General features: G+C 38.1%; 1 protein-coding gene and 1 long non-coding RNA gene across 6 annotated transcripts in view; one reads left to right on the top strand and one right to left on the bottom strand.

Annotated features, from left to right (window-relative positions):
* Window positions 1–769: 769 nt before the first annotated feature.
* Window positions 770–21099, top strand: LOC119151747. Its single transcript, XR_005105529.1, has 3 exons — window positions 770–2986; window positions 4330–4333; window positions 21088–21099. It is a non-coding gene; the product is annotated as an uncharacterized LOC119151747 (long non-coding RNA).
* LIPC (lipase C, hepatic type) overlaps window positions 3072–22604 on the bottom strand; it is a 63736-nt gene continuing 44203 nt past the window's right edge. For 3 of the 5 annotated variants that reach the window (XM_037396009.1, XM_037396010.1, XM_037396011.1), the window contains 8 exons: window positions 20115–20302; window positions 18342–18521; window positions 15796–15913; window positions 13624–13857; window positions 11988–12230; window positions 8284–8404; window positions 7345–7563; window positions 3072–4285 (listed from right to left, as the gene is read on the bottom strand). In XM_037396009.1, coding sequence (XP_037251906.1) covers window positions 4180–4285; window positions 7345–7563; window positions 8284–8404; window positions 11988–12230; window positions 13624–13857; window positions 15796–15913; window positions 18342–18521; window positions 20115–20302 — 1409 coding nt within the window. In that variant the 3' untranslated portion in view covers window positions 3072–4179. Of the gene's footprint in view, window positions 4286–7340; window positions 7564–8283; window positions 8405–11987; window positions 12231–13623; window positions 13858–15795; window positions 15914–18341; window positions 18522–20114; window positions 20303–22604 lie in introns of all 5 variants that reach the window. The other 2 variants (XM_037396012.1, XM_037396013.1) reach the window with 2 other exon arrangements.

Below are 22604 nucleotides of genomic sequence, written 5' to 3'. Positions count from 1 at the left end.
GTATGACTCGTAGAAGGAGCAAATCTTGCTTTTTGCAGGGGCTTTTAAAACTGCTGAGCTGGGTCTGTGTGTTTCTGTGCGCTCTGTACAGTTGATGGAAGTGGTAAGCCAAGCCCTGCCGGCTAGCAGCCTTCCACGGGGCTCTTGGTTGGGAATGGCCAGCTTAAACTGCTGGTTCCCTAACTCAGCAGCATATGCTTTGATGTAATCAAAGCATATTCAGAGTTCCTTCCTCACAGTACTTTTTTTTTTTTTTTTTTTTTTTTAATAGAAAGGCTTCCTCTTGTAGCTACATAGCACTGTCGGGGCAAAGGGTATTGAAAGAAAATCTGTTTAGAGCAGAGTCCTCCTCCAAATCAGCATCATAAGCGCCGAATAGATTTGATGGTGGTTACATTTAAATTTCTGTCTAGGAACACAAACCAGAGGAGTAGAAATAAAGCCTAAGCATCTAAAATAAATGTTTTGTATATATTTTTAAATTGTGATTGAGGGAAACACATGGGTATATAAATAGCTGTAATTTTTCTAACTAATATTTGACCTAATGATCCCTAGTTGTAGTTGTTCCTTTATTCATCTTGTCTTTCTTAATGTTTTAGTCATTAAATGTATATGTTCACCTCTGGTGTAGAAGCATGTATGTGGTGTGAATGTCAGAAGGGCATCAAACTCCTCTTCAGCTGTAAAACTTATACCGTACAGACTAAAAGTAATTGACATAGTTTGCCTTTTAATTAATATTCCAATATTTCTTTCAGGAAAAACACACAAAAAGGAAGAGAATTTTTTTTTTTTTTTTACTTCTGAATATTGGAGATTCATTATTACCGATCGTTGATTAAAAGGACAGCAGTCATTGCCGTGCCCTGGGCTGTGCTTGGTCCGGCAGGTCTCGGTTCAGCTGGGATTATTCCCATCTCACTCCGACGAGCGCAAAGTACGGCCCCGCTGTAGGCACTTGCGTTGTAGGTATGACTTCGGTGTTATGTTCAGGCATTGTAAGACTTCGAGTATGCTGCAACTTGGGCTTTCTTTCATTTTTATATCAGAAATTAGTGTAATGGCTATCGAAACACAGGGATTTATTTGGACACATGAAAAATGACATCAGAATAAGTATCTTCATATCCGCAAGAGTTTGAATACTGAATGTTCTTTTAATTTTCCTATTTGACTTTTTTAAAAGTTCTCAAATTGTCCTGTTTGAGGATAGACTAGCTTGTTTCCGTTTAACTGGAGAATGTTTTTTTCCCCAGAAATTTTACAAGTCCCTGAACTGCAGTATCCCCGTTACTTGAGTTTCAGCACACTGTAGACACCTCTTGACATTTTTTTTCCCACCTGCTTTTCCTGAACTAATGCTTCCAAGTCCATTTCTCCTGAAATTTGGATCCCTTTATCGGCCTTCTTACCAAGTAAGTGATAATAATGTGAAAGAAATGCCAATTTTAATATCTTAAAATGTGTCCAACTGTGTTTAGGATGTATAGCTACAAGGAAATCCTGACTTGAAAGGCTTTGTTAATATGTGCGTTTTACATCATACAAACCTCATTAAAAGCTGTCTCACCAACTCTCTAGGCTTTTTTTTCCAGGTATAAAGAAACACTTAACATTGCAGATTCTGCCCTGGAGAAGCAGCACAATGCAGTTCTTTCTGGCCTTTGTCTCTTGTGTTGTCATCCTTCAATATCTTCTGAACAAAGGCTTTTTTGAGGAATGGGGGTAGGATTTGGTTTTTAGGAAGCTTACAAAGTTCGTAGCGGAGAAAGCTATGATGATAACAGGCGTTCTAGATGCAGTTCCAATGATGGTATTTCAATTCTTCTGTAAATAGACAAGTATTTCATAAGCAAAACAACCCAAAACATAAGTAGTAAAAGTGGCAGATTTTAGCTTTTTCCAGAAACAAAAATGGAATTCTAGAAATTATCTAGGGAGATGCATAATTAAGAGTTAGTCTCACACGCATACTTTTCTCTCTGTGTTCTCTGTCCCATTTTTCATTGTGCTTTGAAAAACTAAAATGGCCACATTGTCATTTGTTCCTTGCCTGACATTCTTCAGGACACGCAGTCCATTTTATAACTTCATGCCCCTAAAACTGCTGTCACTGGGGATCTAGCAGTTGAGTCTGCACTGGATTATTGCTACTACAAATGTAAAAAAAAAAACCAAACCCAAAACCAAACCAACCCCACACCCCAACAACTAATGTTCATCTGAAAAAGGTCTGGTGCTTACCTAATTCTTTCAGGAATACTTACTGCTGAAATTTGCTTCTGTGTGCTGATTTGACTTGTGGCTGTTTGTATTTAAGTAATTGATTTTTATATAAGCACAGAACATGTTGCAGAGCTTTAATAAAATAATTGTTAGGAAATGTAAGTATTGGAGATAGTAACCTGAAGCATGGAATTAATCACTTAAATTTTAATTTTTTACATAGAAGGTGGAAATACTTTTTGTGTTTAAAGAAAATAATTTGCTTCACGGAGGAACATCTTTTAAAGCACAAACCACCATTTTCCATGAAGATCTGAAGATTCTTTTACATGGAATTTGTATCTAAACCTATAAATATTTCTTCTAATCAAGCTGCTACTCCAAGTGGCCATTTTAAATATCAGATCAGCTTCTGAAATTTACACCTCAGGAAGGAGAACTGTTGTCATTTGAAAAGTAAGTATTCTTCAGTTCCCATCATATTTAGTCAGCCTTTCTGTTTCTGTAATTGAATATTCCTGTTTGTTTAAAGGAATGGTTTTACTGAAAACAGGTTTTAAAAGTTAGAAATTAATATTCTGAATGGTTGGCCAAGATGTCTGCATTCAGCATTTGATCACTGTTCATTGCTTGCAGGATTACTCATTCTACTCAACTTGTTCATTTGTCATGCTCTTTAGATAATTTTCACTTTAATCCTGATAACATCTGTATGTTTTGATTCAAAATTTCCTGCAATGTCTTGGTATGGAAAATAGTCCTGAGACCTGGAGCAAAGCCTATCTTGCACGTTTTTTACCATTTAGAGAACATTTAAAACAAATTACATTCAGAATACAGACTTGTAGAAACATAATTTTTAATTAATCTTGTGCTTAGCATTACAAAGTGACAAACAAAATACTCTTGACATACATACTGATTTGCATTTCAGTATGCACTAATGGTAAAATAAAAATTATCTGAGACAATGTTTCTTCATGTATTTTATATTCAGACATAGGAAACAAGGGAATTGTATAATTTTGAATTTATGAAGTTTGTTTATATACACTGAAGACATTTGAGACTTTTACAATATTTATTTATTCATGCAGTTTCAAAGCATGCTAAAATCTGCTATACAGTGATTTAAAATCTAAAATGGTCATTTACATGTTCAGTAAATACATGTAAATATGATTTTAATGCAGAAGTTAACTGAACTCAATTATGCTAGAATTGCCTTTAGTATACTAAGCATCATTAAAATAATTAAATTACTAGTAATTTAAATCAGTACTTTAATTAAAATAGTTAAACAGCAAAGCATTTTCCAATAAGAGAAAGTTTAGTGTAGCATTTTTAGGTGATATAGTTATTTGGCTTGTCATATGGTTATGATAGCTCAAGCGTTTTGTATGTTGAAGTGCATTTTAATTTTTGAACATTATAAAGTAAAAAGTTCAAACTCTTAGTTAACAATTTGATCTGTTTGGGAATATTTTCTTCTATGAAAGATTTAAATCTCCCTTCATTAGGAAATAATTTAGAAAATTTTAACTGATAGTAGTCACTATTAGTGTTTCAAAGCATTTAATGGGAAATAAGGTTCCTCTTTTTTTTTTCCTTTAAATCCAACAAAAAGTTTTTCCAAGGGTTATGGCAATGTTTTTTCTGAATAGTAATCTTTATTTCTAGTGAGCAGGGTTTTTTTAAAACTTTAAACAACTTAAAAGTTGCCAATTGAAATTCCCATTGATCACTTTGAGAGTAGGCTTGTAAATGAAAAAAAGCCAATATTTCAGCTTACCGTTGCATCACAAAATCTGTATTTTTTTAAATGTATTTTTTTCACCACCTCTGAATCTATCAGTGTATTTAGATTTAATGTAGCTGTATGTTTTAAAACCACTTTATTAGATGTATTTTGAATATATTTCAGTGAGTAGTTGTCTTTTGTGTTCCTGCTCATTTTCTGTTCTGTTTCGGAAAGCGATCTTCACACCTCACAAATGTTTTCTCTTGGGCTGGATGAAGGTGAACGTTGTCAATGCTTTGAGAACAAAATGTCATTCTAGAAAGAAAACACAGCATGTAAGCGTAATTGTTACTTTTCAGGGCTGTTATCTGGATAAAATTGAAAACTGTAGATAAAAGCAAGTCTGACTTTATCCTTTTACAGGAAGGTATCTCATTTTTTTTATAGGCTGGTGGGGAAAGAGATGTATCTGCTGCCAGATAGTAGGTACAGAGCAAAAGGAGTGGGCAGCTCTGATGTGCGTGCGTTATGCCTCTGTCTGTCTGGTGTCACAGGCAGCACGCTGCTCTCCCTAGTACCCTCACAGTCATTTGGTCTTTGTATTCTCAATGGCCACTGTTCATGTTTCAGCTCTTACTTTACTACCAGGGTTGTGCTATTTGGCCTGCTAGTGTTCAGCTGGACTACTAGCGTTTAGTTGTCAGCTTGCAAAAAATCAGTTGTGTAGGACACCAACAACATTATGCTACAGAAATGTTTTCCATGTTTGGAACTCGGGTATTGTGGAATCTGGTGTTTTATTGCTCACAATAGTTTTCATTAACGACTTTTAAAGTTTGTGCTATTACGTTGTGTCTGAGTGTTTGTCATTAGGTAATCTAACAAAGGAAAATTTATCTTGTATATAAATATCATGAACATTGTGAGGTAAAGGTACATGGAGATAAAATAGTGTCAGCAGTTCAAATGCTTGAGAAAACACAAGACGACTCAAAATGCATCTTGTGTTTGCTGCCTTTTTTAAATACTGAATTTCCAAAATGGCTAATTCTTTGATCCATGATGTTTGGTCTTTCCAAGAAGACTGAAACCTATATGCTCTTATTTTCTTTGAAAAAAACTTTTCCTTGAGTGTCCTTTGTTACTCCTTTTAGAATCGCCTAATAATCTCATTCCCCCCTCCAGCATTAATACAGTGTTTCAACACTAACATGTCCTTTCCATTCCCATGACAAACCCAGATTGCACAGAACAAAACCCAACGCAGTATCAGTATCCATTAAAATCCTGACATAAGCTCCCACTTCTGTTTGCAGCAAAAAGCTTCAAAGGAGCATTAGGTACCTGACTATACCAGCATTGTTGTTTGTTAGTATAATAACTACCCACCTTGGTGACTCATTTCGTAGGATTTCTTTAGTAGTACATCAGTAATAATTGGATTGTGCCAGGTTATTGACACGGCTGTATTGGACAGGAGCTTTCTGGTTAGAAAAACGTGTATACCTAACATATCTTTTCACAGTTTTCGTACTTTTTTTCTCAAGGTACAAAAAAATCTGTATTTAAACAGAGTGCTCTAATCTGTGGTATATACTATGCTTTAATTTGCTTTGGCAGCTAGGTCAGTACTAACTGATTTGGGATCATTGCTTTTAAAACAGCAGAAGATTCTATATAAATGATTTTTGTTATTTTTTTTCTTTACAGCAGGAGCATATGTTGAGTGCTGGATTAGGAGAGGAATGTACAAAATATGTTTTTTTGGGGGACAATACCCAAGAAAATATGATACCTCCTCTGCCCCACAGCGCACACAGATTGTCTCATGGAAATGTCTCTTTAAATTGTCTAGTTTGTGTTTTGTGTCAGTACCAAGGAGATGCAGCTCTGCCAATAAGTATTGTTGCACAGAAAGACTGCAGTAGTTATAACTGGTGCTGGTAAGAAAGAGGCTGTAGGAAGGAAAAATCACCTTCTAAGACTGAGCCACAGTTACAAGGTAAGACATGCTTTTCTCATTAACCTTAATTAAAACTACTCAGTTAAAAGGATCAAAGCAGCAGGAATCATCACAAGTTTTGTTATTCTGTCTCCTGGCTGAAATTTCTCTGTGAATAAGCAGTTTCAAAAGTGTTATTGGCATTGCTCTATGCAGAGAACAAGGCCACTCAGACCTGGTGATCCAGTTTCAAAGCAATCAGCAGGGGAAAGACAACACCCATCCCCACCCCCAAAAAAACCCCAATACAAATGAACAAACAAACAAAAACTAAACAAAAAAAAAACCAAAACAGATTTCAGCCTGCATTCATAATTTTTTTTCTCAAAAAAAATGCTCTCTGATGCTGCTTCAGAGGTCAACTGACAAAATTCAAATCACTGAATTTGTATTATAGAAAAAAATGTATTATAGAAAAAATCAGAGTGCAAAAATTACTGTCAAATACCAGTGAAAGTGTGGCATGCAGAAGTATGGATAGTCTTTTTGTTTACCAGGACTGCTCACATTCTGTTTACCTGCTACAGGAATTTCAAAATATTTTGAAATGTCAAAATTTCAAAAGTTTAAACGTTGCTTCCACAGTTTATCACTCCAGGAACCTCTTATACAGCCTGCACAGTGCAGTAATTGTCAGCTATCAGGCACTGGACTGGCTCTAAAATGGGTGAGATGAAAATAAGGGAACTTCATAATAGAACCCTTAACTTTAGTGAATAATCAGATGACTGTGTAGTTTTGCATGTGATCCTTCTAACGAATACTTTCAAGAATGGTGATGCTGAGTTTCTCTATGAAGTAGGTATTGAAAGTCAAATAATTAAGATTTGGCATTTTTTTTTTTTGTAAGTAGGAATTTGAATTTTTGAGGGCCTTGATGTTGGCGTCATTATTTATCTTATGTAGTAGTTCCTTTGCAATTTCATACAGTCCTTATGGAGTGAGAGAATCACATTCTAAAAATAGGTCAGAAATTGTCATCAGTTATTGTCATTAATTTGTGCAGAAAAACTGCATGGCAGAACTTGTTCTAATTCTTCCTTGGATCTAACTCCTTCTCTATCTTCTGTTCCCAAGTATCAACAAAATTGTCATCCAAAGTTACTGTGCCTTCAACTCAGATTAGTGGCAGTAGTGAGCCAGGACATTTCCCACTATTCATTTCTGACCTGAGAACAAAGAAATTAGAAGTTGCTTTAAACTCATTCAGTCTGATCTGAGGGGGAGGAGGGAAAGCCAGAATCTGTATATGGTAAGTTCACCGTTGGTGTACGTGCTGGGACTCAGATGCATGTAATTGAACTATGTGTCAAACATCTATGTGTCAGACATCTGTGGTGTTACTACAGAAAAAAGTGTTTTAATTACTTACTTTTGTTGTGTTTCCCCTGCTTTTACTCTGATTGTCTTCACTATAAGTCCTGGTCGACGGGTGCCTTTTGTCCATGGTATTATGGTTTGAACAGTGTCCCAGATATTCTCCCAAACTGCAGTTCCTTCCCATTTGAACTTTATCATTATTAGTTCACCAATGTCGGTGTCCAGGGTGATGAGAAAAGAGTAGGTTTTGTTCCCATCAATGCTTTCAACTCTGCAGAAAACAAAACCACGATAATGCTGTCTTACTATGGATTAAAGTAGGGGAAAAAAAGAGTTTCTTTTCTCTTTAAAACCGAAGAACGAACTGCTGTTCCTCCTCTTTCTCCAGAAGGGAACATTACTGTCTCTAGGATACTCTTCCAGGTGCATAAGGTGGTGAAATATGACAATGTGCTAGAAAAGGAGCAAAAGTGGGAGAAACTTGAACAGCTGGTGAAGCAGAGGTGGTTTCAGACAGGGAAAGAAAAGGTGTCCCATAATAGCATTTATGTTATGTCTTTTGCTGGCTAGAGCAAATGCTGACCCACACTGTTGCCTTTGCTTTTGTTAATATGGATAGTGTCCATCATGAGAAGTATTCAAAATCCTTTACCTTAAGTAGAGGTGTATATTCATTTGTGTTTTAATTGACTAGACCTCCCTGTGTTAGCCACGGGATGGACCAAACATTAAGTGAACAGGATACTTAATATTAGGGTGACTTCAAAGATTACTAGGTTTGTTTTACAGAGATTTGTCATGCCAAAAATGTATGAACTTTGTAAAAGTTTGTGGGTTTTAGGGAGTATGGGTGAGGAAAGGGCAATTTCCAGTTATCTTCACTTAGCTGTACCAAACCATTTCACTCATAGCGTGATCATGTACATGATAACGGTATTATAAATTGGCACCCAGTCTCACTTGTACAATGACATGTCATATCAATACTCACAGTGTGATAGGCAGGTTTTTAGCATCCTCCTTAGTGCCTGTCAGAGAGATAGTAAAAGTTGGATCTATCTGCTTGCCTTGGATTTCGTTGATGAAGTGGATCTTGAACTGATAATGATAGACTGTTGAAAGGAAGAATTTGTAACGTGTCAAAATTAATGGTCAAAAAAGCAATAATTTTTTCAGGCAAAAGAATTTTATCTTTCAGAGCAGAAAACTGATTGATACTCCATATTTTTAAACAAATCTGTTGAAATTAAAACATCATCATTTTTTCAGATTGTTGCTGTGCTGTGTAATCCATTAGGGTTTGGGGCCTTGTTTCTCTGTTTAATAAAAGGATGGAGGGAAAAAAGGTAACCTGGGTTGAGTTCTCTTGTAGGATAAAATGTTCTTCCATGGGAAATATTCTAGCTTTTTTGAAGTTCAATTGTTAGAATTTCTGGCAAGCCCTCTATCTAATCACCAGACAAATCCTTATGACTGGACATGGCTAGAGATGTGTGATACAGATTGAAGACCTTGGGCAATGTAGTCAGGCTTTTTTCTCTGATCAGCTGGAAAACTGCCCTGCAAAACAGATGACTCCCAAACTTTCCTGGACTGCATAATGATACATTGTGCTTAACATGCATCTGTTAACACATGACTTTGTTCAAGGACATTACTGTAAGAAAGACGTCGTTAAGACTTCAAGATTTGGTGAGTTTCTAGAGAAACAGTGTTTAGGAAAGTCTTTGAATTTTGTCAGAATGAAGAATGCCTAAGAAATCATCAGTGTACTGATTACAAGCAGTTTGACATTTAGTAAATTATGAAAAAAACAAACACATGACCAAAACCCCCAATGTACAGTTAGAGGCCACATGCACACAGATATTGTCAGCTTTAAATGTCCAAAACTCCTCCTGTCTGGTGATTCTACCAGCCACCTTCTTGACAAAACTGATATATTTAGGTGTTAAGGAAGAAAAACTAAGCAATTTCTGTTAACAAAAACCACAAAGTATTTGGAAAAATTAGGAATGTTGTATTTATCCTTGCAATCTGGTCAAATTACACATGCAAAGCTGTTCTGGTAAACATTATTGCACACTTGAGTAGAAAGATGCTCTTTCCTCGTTTCCTCTCTTCGCCCACTACAGGCTTCATTACCTCAGGGAATGGCTCCACCAGACTGCTAAGGGAGTCATCTCTTAATGTATACCACAGATAGATTTTTTTATTATTATTATTTTTTGGGGGGGGGTGGGTGGCGGGGAAGTGCATGTGCATCTCTGAGTGTTCACAGGGGAAGCTATTTGGTTGAAAATCTGTATCTTTTTGTTGTTTCATAGTTATTTTGTGTTAGTGAACAATGTGTTTTCTTTTGAAAAGGTGTCACTCACTAGGAAGCAAAATGAGTGATTCTTCACTGCAAACCTGATGAGGATAAAGTAGGCAGGGAGGCTTGTTTACTGAAGATGGAGTTTTCTCTCTGTAAAAATTGATTGTGCTGGTGTATGTTCTGATAAAGCCTAGGCTTTTGCTGCTTTTGCTGTGGTTACGATGCTCACTTTGGGGAAAAAAGGTGAGTGTATTCATACAAAGACTGACTCAGCATCCCATCACAGCTTTACTATAAATGTTAACTTCTTTGTAACAACTACTTTTTTGTTTGACCTGGATTAATGTGTGCTCAGACCAGCTTGAAAAATGAAACATCAGATTTCGTGAAGACAGAGAGGATTGTGAAGTGTCATGTTGAGTTTCTCCAATTCCTTCTGTTTGGGCTTCTCACATGATCTTCAAACATTTTTTTAAGAGCATTACAAAGATGACTTTGTGTGTACCCTCCCACAGTTGCCGCCTTGTTTGGGAACGGTTAGTGAAAGGCGACCATTGTCTGGGGCACCGGTATCTGCCTATGTGCCAAGGATGTTGTTCTGAAGCAAAACGAGTTCCCAGCATAAAAATGCAACATGTTTAAAACTGAGATCAGAGCCAATAGGACACAGATTATTTCACCAACAAGCTGAAATTATCTCCATGCCCAAAGAAAAATGCAGCACAGGAATGGTGCGTCGGTGCCCAGGTGTGGTGGTAGTGCACGCACCTCCTCAGGGCACTGTGTCCCTGATCTGGATGGTGTCCTGATAGTTCTGTGGCATGGTAATGCTGGGAGCTAGATGCTGCCTGCAGAATTTTTAAATTTACTTCAAGTAGCATCCTGAGGTGTTTTTAAAATTACAAGAAGGGATCCAGCAGATTCAGCTGCTCTGAGTATCAGTCGGGACTGAGCAGACCCCTCTGGAGTCATCACAGAATGCTTCATAGCTGCCTTAGTGGAAGACCTCAAAAATATTTTTAAAATACCTGAACTTCTGTATTTTTTAAAAATCTGTGACATCGCAGTTGAGTGCTGAGCACTGTGGGGAAACAAGATGTGTCACGCAAGCAGCGTTTTGAAGCATTTCTTGTCAGGACTGGAAGGCCCTCGAGTGTCCACGGCAAGGGTGCCCTGTCAGTGTTCCAGGTGCCTCCCCAGCCCCGCTGCCCTGGGGGGGGCAGGTGGGCTGCCCCCCGGCGGGTGAGGGGCTGAGGGACCCCCACGGCCTTGGGGCTGTGCTGGGGGTGGGCAGGGCCCTGGTGCTGCCTCAGCGCTGAGGGGAGAGGGGTGGCACTGAGGTGGCTGTGGGGAGGGCATGGCCGCTTGGTGAGGAGCTGGGCACATCGAATCCCTTCCATGCATGGTGTCCTGTGGCTCTAAGCAGGAATCCTGCCCGGGCCGTGCTGTTGCTCGCCATGTGCCTCATCGATAGCTGGGGAGGGAGGAGTGAGGAGGAACGCTGTGCGCCAAAAGTCAGTCCCTTGGAAGGAGGGTGAAGTCAGTCAGCCCCTTGGAAGAAGAATGGTGTCCCTTCTATTCGTACCACACAGTCCTGCTTGTTCTTGTTTTAAAACATAGCTAAACCTTCCCTCTGGCAGGGGAACTCAGCAGCAGCGGTTGCCTCACGGGTTCTCTGGCAGCCGAGCTGTAACCGGCCCACGGCCAGGCTGGCGCCATTTTGTGATGGAGACTGGCAGGTAGGCCCTGCTTCCCCTCTCTCTGGTAATAAATGCAAGAAACCACACTGATTGTCTTTCTGACCTTAGAGAATTGTTACTTTGTGCACTTGGTAAAGTAATTTAGCGGAGATAAAGCTAGAGTACCAGTCACTTTTAGTGCTACAATTCTGCCCTGTAAAAGTCCATGCTGTTCTGTTGTCTTTCCATTGTTTGAAAAGTAATAATTTATGTGTCATCTTCTAGACTAATTGCAGATAAAATTTGGGCAAACTTGGAACGGGAGATTTTACAGGCCTCCCAGAGCAATTACGCTGCTTTTTTGGCTTGGCTGTATGCCTGCATATGTTATAACAAACTCGCACAGGCCAGTTGTAGGAAAATCCTGTCTATCAGGACCTCCAGCATCTCTGAGGCCTCAGATCTGCAGTTAGCCTGTGGCAAGCATGCAGCATCCTTCTTCCCAAAGAAATATTAAGAGTCAGGGTCTTGATGAAAGGGCATCAGGATGGCCTATGGGGATTCTCACTTGTCTCAGCAAATTGATTATTCCCATAGATTTTAGAATCTTTAATAAATGACTAAACAGGATCACAAAGCTTAGGCTTGTTCTCACACTTTGTGATCAGTCTAGAGATTGAGAGAGGTATATCCACAAACCTTTGAAAGGCATATGTGCTCTTGTTTTCAAAAAGAGTCGTCGGCTTTTTGGGAGCCTTTCCTCTCTGATGTTGTAGCCCAGTGTGTTGCACCGGTTCTTTCTGCAGCTGAGGCACATTCCTTTGTTGAAAGTGTTGATGTCGTTGCACCAGTATGCTGTGCTTTGCTTATCGTTGTGGAGTAGAGAGTCGATGAACAAGTGAACTGACCTCTCATGGGCACATTTCACAGTTTGAGTGATGCCTAAAAATGCAAACAAGAACATTTTGCATGCTTTTGATCCTCCTTGCCATTTCAACTGCAGAGGAGTACAGTAACCAACCATAAACATAGGTTATTGTTTCCCCCCCACCCTTTTACTACTAAAACATCATGGTTTTGCCTCAGAAATCAGACATTGTAGCAACTTTACTTAGAGGTTCATCCAAAAATAGTTTGGCTGAACCCACATGATAATAAAATTGAATAATTTGCTGCTTAAACTTCTCTAGCCTGACTATTTAAGGCTGTATATATGAACCTTGATTTCATTGTCCTGGCTGTTTTGGTCAATATGAGGCTATGTTCAGTCTTTCAGATCATACCACGTTAAAGACAGCCATCTCATTCTGTGAATGGTTGGACACGGTTGTCCTTTGGACGCTTATGTGGTAATGTCATATTTTGTCCCTATCAGAGTGACAAACTCTCATGCTGAATTTTGCCTGCAGCTGCTACTGGGGAGAAAGGAGCAAAAAATGTATTAAATATATTAAAATTATATTAAATACATAGATCTGCTTTTATAAGAGCTAAGTATCTTTTTCCTCCTTGAGTGTCATCAAATTACAGAAGTTATTTTCTTCAGTGTAATTGGGATATATCACGATGGACTGGTTTTATGTGTCTTTGCTGGTAAGCTTTCTAGCTAATGCTTGGTTTCACATTTGCCATGAATTACCTGCTAATAAGTCAGGCCTTTAGACAATGTGCTGATAGTGGAGAAGTATTTTTGCAATGCAGTATGCTGGGTGAACAGTACTCATCTGGGGTTTTCCACGGAGCAGTTCTGGTTGTCACTGTGCATCACTACGTTATCTTTTTTCAGTATGTTGCATCAGTTTCTCTATATGTTTATGTTTAGGTACATTGGAAATAAGCTTTTATATATAAAACATACTCTGGAACACTGCCAGTGAGGTCCTAGAGAGAGAGCATCATCTGCGCAGCTGAAGGAAAGGGAGCTGGGAAACGGTGAACTAAGGAGGTGAGTAGTACAGCCCTGTGTTTTGTTTGATTTGAAATAATTAATTGCACACTAGATGAATCTGGCTTAATTAGAAGATGTTTTCTCATTTCCTCTACCACTAAAACAAATACCTTTGAAATTATTCAGAAGTGCTTGACAGCTTGATGCTGATGGACTCGTTTTCAGAAGTGCTAGGCAGCCAGATTCCTTACTGGAGTCAGAACAGTTTGAACTCAATACAAGTAAAAATCAGATCACCAATTTCTAGAAAAGAAATTTCCTTGCGTATAATGGGAGGTAATATTCCCATCAGATACTGTTTAAGACCATAGAGATCCGTAAAGTTTCCCAGAGATACTGTGAGTGCAGCTGCAATGCTTCTTCCTGTTTTGTGCCATTGGTTCTTACCAGTGATCCCGTATTGTGCAATGTGGTTATAAACATGCATGATGTGACAGCCAGGTTGAAAGGTGCCTCCGTTGGGATAAAAGTCGAAATGAGCCACAGGCTGCTTGATGCCAACACTGAGACCCATGTGCTGTTTAGTGAATGTATGAATTGCGTCTACAAAGTTTGCATCATCTGGAGATAAACGATCTGTTGGTGACATTCCTTCAAACAAGGGACCGGCAGGGTCAAGGCCTGCAATAAATGCAAATAATCCAGTTGTGATATAGTGCAGAATGGGCTGTTCTTCTACTGTCATGAGAAAAGTCTGTGATAAATATTTAAAAACAGACAGCGCTCTTACTTTACAAGGTCTTTTGATGGGAACAATGCTAGGAACACTTGTCATGCAGAGGATACGTGGTTACACCAAAAGGTAAAGTAAACACAGGCACTGTAATAAACAGTAACTGCTACATGCGCAAGGACACAGGCCCAGAGATAGATGTGTGTGTTATAGACAAACCATGCTTGCTACTGCTTTGTCATTTAAGTGATGTTTACTTAATTTTGTTCTTTCATACTCTAGAGGTCATGCATTTCAGAGGCCCTTTTGAAGACAGTCCCACAACAAGTTTGACATCTAACCCACATTTGGGACCTGAAACTTTATAAAGTTACACTTATTGCTTAAAAGAGCTATATGTCTGCTAGGTGTTGTTTATAAAAATTTTTCACCTTAAGAATTTTTCAAGGCAAATTATTACAGTATTCAGAAAATAATATACCATTTAGGGAGACTTGCTAATTTTTAGTTTGCTAGATGTTTTAGTATGGTGCTCTTTTTGGTTGTGAAGTGATTTATGGAAAAGAACTGCCTGCTTAGTTTAAAGCTGCCTTCAGTTTTGAGGACAAGCTTCTAAATTTGAGATTCTTCATTTGATACTATAGACTAAAGTAGTTGGATAGGTGTAACTGGACAAGACTAGTAACACAGGCTACAAGTAGGGACGTCACCCTGAAGGTGTACATTTTGATTTAATTTTTAATAGCTTTTATCACTATGAACTTTTGGAGCTTATCATTACAAGTCTGAATAGTTTTTCCCGAAGAATGTGTATAGCTGTTGCAATAAATAGTGGTTTAATGTTTTTTGTACTTACCCATTATCAAGGTTTGATGTACTAATATGGTTTGAACAAGCAGTGCTGATGAACTGAAGTCCTTCAGCGTATACACAGGTGTAATATCATGACACATTGTTTAAAATTGGCTTCTCAGCATGCAGGCACCGTCACAGGAGCTGATTGTGTAAGGCGATGGTATGTGGCAATGAATCCAAGATTAGAGTTGGGACTTCAAACTACAGTCACGTGTATTTGCCTCCCTCCCAAATCGGATTGAAGTAAAATGTTTTCTCTGATAACTTAAAACATAGCTGATAACGGGCCTTGTGTAAAACACACTTCTGTTTTATTTTTGGTTTGGTTGGGGTTTTTTTAAGCTGTCACTGTGCATTAGATGTGATACCATATACAGTGTATCAATAACCTTATAAATGTGTTTTCATTACACTTATAATTAGTACAGTTACAAAGCATTACAGAAGGTTCAAAATGCCACTAGTCAAAACAACCAAGTGTTATGGGTTAACTTTGTTTACTTTAAGCATCTCTTAGGGATACTCTAATCCAGGGCTATCATTTTTGCCACGGGAGAACTGACTTCATTTCACTCTGAGCAATGCACTGCAATTAAAAGTTCAAGCACAATTAAACAATTTCCTTAACGTAATTTTCTATTTAAAATGAGTTGATAACAATGAACAGTGTGTTTGAATGGCTTTGGGTCAAGATAGTGACTAACATTAAGGTGTTAGTGGGAATGGATACAAGACGAATTCAAACAACATGCATCTCAAGTCTTTGATTTGATTTGTAGTCTCCACGCTTGTATATTCTCTGTGTCATAATTTGGACTGAGGTAGGAAAGAATGAATCTAGAAATAGTATGATACTTTGTTTTGAAAAGTGTTTTCATTGCTAATTTCTAAACCACTGGGATGAAACTTCTAAACTGTGGCAAATATTACTATTCAACAGCTAAATATTTTATATGACATTGATATATCAATTGTCTATGTAACTTAAATCAGTTGACTGTTAACATTTCTTAAAGCTGTAAGTCTTTTACCTGTAATTCTTCCAATCTTGTTTGTACCACTGATATAACTTCCAGCAAATCCTGAAACATGAGCTCCTAGGCTGTACCCAATTAGATGAGCATTGCTTCTGGAAAATTGAATGGATTCCTGCAAGATAGCAGGAGCTTGATTTAGATGTAGAAAATATGAAAAGTAAACAGTGAAATACTATGAGCTAGGAATACCATGAATTACAACACAAGAAATGTGTGTGTGTTGATGATGGAGGTCAAGTGAGGTGCATGGATCACACACCAGATTTCTTTACTGGCTGAATGCTATTTCTTGCCTCCTTTTCATGCAGCCGGAAAATGCTACACCTTTGGGGACTGCTACTTATGCACTATGCTCAGGAAAACTGACACAGATAGTAGGATTTTTGTTGCTGTTTGTTGCAACTGATGCAAATGTGCAGTGCCTTTCATCTGCAGCATTTGACTTTCCTATGACTATAAAATAGATATCTGTCCTTTAACTTCAGTGTAAAACAATCCTTTATATAAAGTGCCTTGCTTTTTTTTTTGCCTGAGTTACTAGCACAAACCAAATTGGAAGCCAAGGTATCAAAACATTGATCAGACATGCTGAGTGATACAACAGTGATGTTTCTTGGACTGGTTTGTACAAACTGGGTATCTGATCTGAAACACACCTATTGAAGCAGAGTTGGCTTCAGGCCCTTCTTTCTACCTAATCGATACTACCTGGATCTTAAGCATTTCACCTGAGCTGCAAGGCTCAAAGTTTTTCTGACTTGTAAAGAAAAATGTGGTATATTTTTCTTGCAGGATAGGCAAACCTCTGTTTTGTTTTAATTGTGGATATTGCCTGTCCCAGTGGAGTGGCTTTGCAGTCTTGATACCTGTTTCTTGTGAAGATGAGGTTAAACTTGGCAATCTTCTTTGGAGACAGGCAACTCTTAAAAATCACAAGATCTGACCAATTTTCTTAGCTGGTGTTACTGAGATGGATGCTATTGAGATTGTTACTGATCATGCCCTATTAACTCTTGGACTAAGAGCACTTCATTAAAATGTTGCACATCACTGCAGTTTTTGTTACATCCATTAAGGATATTTCATATCCTCGCCAGCCTGTATGCAGACAGAAGCATAGTGGAAAGATAGTTACGGGGGTTGGAATGAAGGGGTTTTTAACTGCTAAACTCAGGTGGGGTGTTTCTCAATAGAAGGAAGGTTTACTGCTTGAGCACTGATACTGCTCAACTGAATGCTTTGAAGATTTATGGTATGTTTAAATCCAGGAACATATCATGGTACAAGATAAGCTACCTACAGTGCTGGAGCAAGGAGTCATTTTTTCAAGCCTCGATTTGTTTGCTGACACTGGAGAAATCACAGAGTGTCTCTGTCGTTGACAACGTGGTGTGTTCTCCTGGGAACTGAACAAAGTCCACCAATTTATTCAATAATTAAACAGCTTCAAAATGTGTCTTCAGGCTCCAGCAACTTAAACTACATTTGACCAAGAGCTAAGGTTTCTTGTAATGTCACAATAAAAAATAGTGACTCTGGATTTTCTGCCTGCTCTTTTGTGCCTGTTGTCCCTAACTGGGCATGGTGTCTTGACAACTTCTTCTAGCCATGCTATTCCTGTTGAAAGCAGCTTAGCCCTTCAACAGTATTTGCTACAAATATTTCAGCTTTGTAGTGTATTCCCCTTCCACCTTAGGCCTCACGGTGTTTAAATTAATGTATTGAAATATTGTGATGTACGGATGTATAACTTCATTTCAGATTAGGTAGCTTATATTAGTACTAGAGACAGATGAAATAAGAGTTGCTTAGGGTGCCTAGTTTGCGTGAGTGATCCTCATTCTAGCGTTTGCTTTCTGTCTTTTATTAAATAGTGCTGGAGACCAGTGATCCCTTGCAGACTTACCTGCAGCCTTCTCAGTGCAGCCATGGCCACTGCTTCCTACGTAGCGGGAGTTTTGATAAGGAGTCACTACATCAGCGGGGCTCTGTCTCACTACTGCCTCCATGTCATCTGCTTTGTGAGGCATGCTGTCCTCTAGAAAGCTCTCCCTTTACATTCTGGATCTCTAAGCCATTATTGTAGAATAATCTTTGGGGAACTAAGGCAAAAATCAAGACATGATGTCATGCTTGATTTCTGCATTAAAAGCAGAAATTAAGCACAGATAACGTAAACCCATTTTAGTGATCTAACCACTTGCAAATAATAATGTGTTCCTGCTTTCAAAGTGTGGGACTGTCAGCTGTCTGCACACATGCTAATTGAAAAGCTATAGCAGCATGAAATTTTCTTGCTTTTAAAGATACATCAAAATATTTTAATAAACAAGACTACTTGCTTTTTTCTCTTGCTTGATGAATGTTTTATGAAGTCACATGAAAGTTTATGGCAGAAAAATTTACAATGTGCTAAAGAAACATAAGTGATTGAAATGAATAGCGATAACTGTCGTAGTATTTCAGAAAGGTGGTAGAAGCAGAAGAACAGGTACATAGGTCTTTTCCAGAGAAACGTGTGTTAATCTGGGGGTTCTTACCTCCAGCCATTCCAGGAAATCTGCTATCTCCTGTCCTATGTAGCGGGTATTCTGTACAGCAATGGGATAGTGCTGGTGAGCAGATGTAAGCCAGTCTGCAATGATCACATTGATTTGTTTATGCTGAGACTTCAGAGCTGCTGCCATTTTCCAAATCCAACCTTCTAAAATCCCATCCACCTGTTTTGTTGAAAAAAACAAAGCAAACCATTCTTGAGGGAATGCAGTCTCTGCCAAGCATTTATTGTGAAAAGCTCAAGGTAAAACTGTAATATAAACAAGGAGGGCTTAAAGCTCATAACTAGATTTTAGGGGCTTCAGCATGCTTCAGTGCCGAGGATCTTTGGGTTTTCGTGGACAAAAAAAATTAAGAATCAATATAAGAGCTGTATAATAATTTATGTCTTGTAATGTGAACTCTTACCAGTGAAATGATGTTCCTAAATATTTTCACTCATCCTGAGTTGACTGGTATTATTAATTAAAAAGAGAGGGTGAAATGTCCAGAAAATTGCTGATTTCGTTCAAGAGCATCTGTCCCTGTAAATTTAGGCTAGAAGGACTAGAGAGGGAGGGAAGCTGAAGGATTGCAGACCAGCAGGTATTTACCTTCTACAGCTGTTCCATGTTGAGATCTGCTTTTTTTTTTGTGATTCTTATTTTAAGGACTTGATCACAAATTCCTTATTAGCGTCAAACACTGCTTCTTATTTGATGGACTAGAGTTATTATTTAATCTATTGGATTTAATTGTTGCTCTAGTTACATTTATTTCTTCTATTGATAGAACATCCTTATCTCTTCCGGTGTTTTTTCCAGAATTTGGGAGTCTCAGTTCTGGGTTTCCATACATATTCCTCTAAGAGACCAATACCTCTGCAAATTAAATTAATGTGAATGATAAACTTCAATGCCAGCAGTCTCAGGTCCATGGGTTGTCTTTGAGGAGTTACAGGTTTTGAACAAATTTTTATTTGTCAGGCTTGCCTAAAGTAATCTAGGGCAATATTTCATCCAAAGTCATCTCTGCTGTTATTTGTTGAGAAAGTTGTGTGCATCACGGGGGGTATTCAAAGTTCCTCTGCATATATGCAGATGTGCAAAAAATATCTGTTTTGCCACCTTATGTGATGACATTGGCTCTATGAGAATCAAAGATCTGTTAAAATGGCATTTTTTCCTTATCCTGCCTTTTCTTTTGTTTCTTTTTCAACTGAGAAGCTGATGAAAAATCACTGTTATGCTTTTGAAAAAGGTTTTCATGGTGGATTTTTTTTACAGTTTAACTGGAAGAAGTTCAGTGATAATTCATTGATGTTGAAGGCTTCATTTTCAGCTGAAGGGGCTTATAGGGAAGCTCACTTTAAAGGTGTATCTCTGAGAAAGGTGTGGTGAGATTGTGTGCACTTCTTTTCAATAAATCTGTAAATATCTGGCAGTGAACATATCAGAGAAATTAAACTGGTATTCAGTGCTCCAAAGGTAGAGCACATTAATTCAACTACTTGTTCAAACTCTGCTGGCTTTAAACAAGGGCGGAATGTAATCTTTGTCATGGGACTCCCACAAGGAGAATTGCTTGTAGTCTGCTCCTTCAGAATCTCAATGGGGGATATCCACTTAGTAATATTTCAAGACATGATTGCTACCAGGGAAATCTATCTGTCCAGTCACAACCTTTCTTCTGAAGTTACCTTTGGCACTAGCGTAATAAGAAGGAAAGTGTATCAAATCAGATGTAGTTTGAATTAAAAATAAAACGTGAGTTCATACCGACCAGCCATGGACTATCATCACCAGAGGAAGAGAGGCATTGAAACTGCATTTGTCAAGAGTTTCCAACTGATTAAAAAAAATCTGACAGCCTTCTTCATTTGTATCTGTATAAAGTCGAAATTTGGTTTCTAAGTTCTGCTGATCTTTCCTTGTTCTAGTGTGCTGGCTCTGTGGTCCCAGTGCCTCTGAAACGAAATTCATAACAGTCATAATAGGATGGAATCTAAAACCTGAGGAAGTTACTATTGAGACGCAGTTTATAAGACAGAGTGAACTAGTAAGATTGAAACTTTAGCTATGTATAATTGCTGCCAACTCCAGGTGGGCCTAAGCTGTACATTTTGAGTCAAAAAAGTGATCTCTTTCAAAGTTAGAGATAGTCTAAATGTGCCTCTGAGTCCATCTATTTGAACATTAACAATTACATAGGAAATACTGATCTTATTGCTATGGGCCCTTGTAGAATATATAAGTATTTTAAAAACACTGTACAGGTGTTGCGACTTCACAGTATTAGTGCGTGCACAGGCAAGAACATTCATAGGCTATTAACTCTGCAGTGCATATTTTACTAATGTGCATTTGCCAGTAATTGCTGAGCGAGCATCATTACACTAAAATAACCATTATATTCAGGGTTTTAAGTCTGCTTAGAGACTTAAGTGACTGCTTAAAACTATTAGTTCACATCATAAATGATTCTTTTTCTCTAAAAAGGCAAGGCAAAATGTTCTTGTTCCAGATGCAGTGGTTTTGGTGGTTTTGTTTTTAGATAAAACAACTTGGTACACATAGGACAGCATTTTCTGCAATGTCTTTTAAGTACCTGGGCTGGTATCTGTATTTAAGAAAGTGGGGGCAGGGTGAGCTGTGGTCTTATCACAGAATCGTTAGGCTGGAAGGGACTTCTGAAGATCGTTTAGTCCAACTCTCTGCTAAAGCAGGTTCACCTAGAGCACATTGCACAGAGTTGCGTCCAGGTGGGTTTTGGATGTCTCCAGAGAAGGAGAGTCCACAGCCCCTCTGGCAGCCTGTGCCAGGGCTGTGTCGCGCTCATGGTAAAGAAGTTCTTCCTCACTTTCAGATGGAGCTGCCTGTGTCGCAGTTTGTACCCGTTGCCCCTTGTCCTGAAAAAGGGGCAATAATCAACATTATGAGCTTAGACGAAAAAACATGAATATAGAGGAAATTGCTGAAAAATGGAGTAAAATAAAGCAGAAGCTTACAAAAAGCACATTTTGACATGTAAGCCTGGTTTTTCTTTCTAATAAGTCTTCAGGCTGTTTATTTATCTGAAAATAACCTGCATAATAAGTTATTACTCAGCTAGAAAAAATGGGAAATAGTAGAAGAAAAGTTACTGTGTGACGAACCAGACAAATGAGAGATTATAGTTGTGTTGGGAGAATTTGAGAGTGGAGAGAGTTTACTAATAGAGTTCTTTGGGGACTGTTTTTTGGCTAATCTTGTTTTAATCTTTTCATTTAAAAAGCAGGCAGGAAAGGTACAAGATGGACAAAATTTGGCAGGCATTTGCTAATAACGAGGAGACCAAAATGTTAAACAAAGAGCTAAATGACCTTGAAAATATAGCAACAGAAACAGGTAGAAATCTCCAACTATGAAGTGCAAGGTCATACAGTTGATAGGAATTTCTCTATAAATGGAGCTCATAAATTGGAAGTGACACAAGGGTAAAAAGACTTGACTGTAGTAATCAATAACAAAACTGACTATGAGTCACTGCTGTGATCTGGCTGTAAGAAGGGAAAATGTAATTCCAAGATGCATCAGGGAAGATGTTTTCAGTAGGAAGAGAAAATGTTAGTGCCAATAAGTGAGGGCACTTATTAACCACATACAGAATAGTGTGCATAGCTCTTTATTACTAAGTTTGGGTGATACCAATTTGAGCTGCAACAGCTGCTCAGCGGCACACTGAAATGGTCAAGGAGGAGGCTTTTGTTTTAATTAGACATAGCAAATCATGAAATATTATCAGAGACAAAAATGAAGTATTTTATTTACTGAGAAGGAAGTTAAAATGATGACTGTTGGAACAGAACTCGTATTAGTTAAATTTTAGTTCTTCTATTTTTCTTCTATAGAAGTTCCTTAGTATAACATTAATATTAGAAATATTATATTGTCTTCTAAGTCAGCACATTTGATTTTTTTGTACGTCACAACTCTTATGTCTGTAAATGTTTTCAGAAAACATCTGAAATCATAGCATATTCATTTCTGTATTATAACTGCAAATGTATCCTGAGGTTCTATGACGCTGTCGTCTGGATAAGATTTTGGTAGTTCACAAGGTACTTCTGATACATTTACAGATGAGCCTTTAATGCTGCAAGCGTATTTAGTGATGGCAATTCTGGCAAGAAAACTCCCACACTGAACTGCAGTGGATGTGCACTGTTTTCTATTTGTTGCTTATTATTGTGCATTACAAGTAACTCCAGGCAATGTTATGTTTCATAG

This window comes from Falco rusticolus, chromosome 7, assembly GCF_015220075.1.
Source record: "Falco rusticolus isolate bFalRus1 chromosome 7, bFalRus1.pri, whole genome shotgun sequence".
NCBI lineage: Eukaryota > Metazoa > Chordata > Aves > Falconiformes > Falconidae > Falco > Falco rusticolus.
The sequence above is the reverse complement of the archived record's forward strand: the minus strand, read 5'-3'. Positions and strand labels throughout refer to the sequence as shown.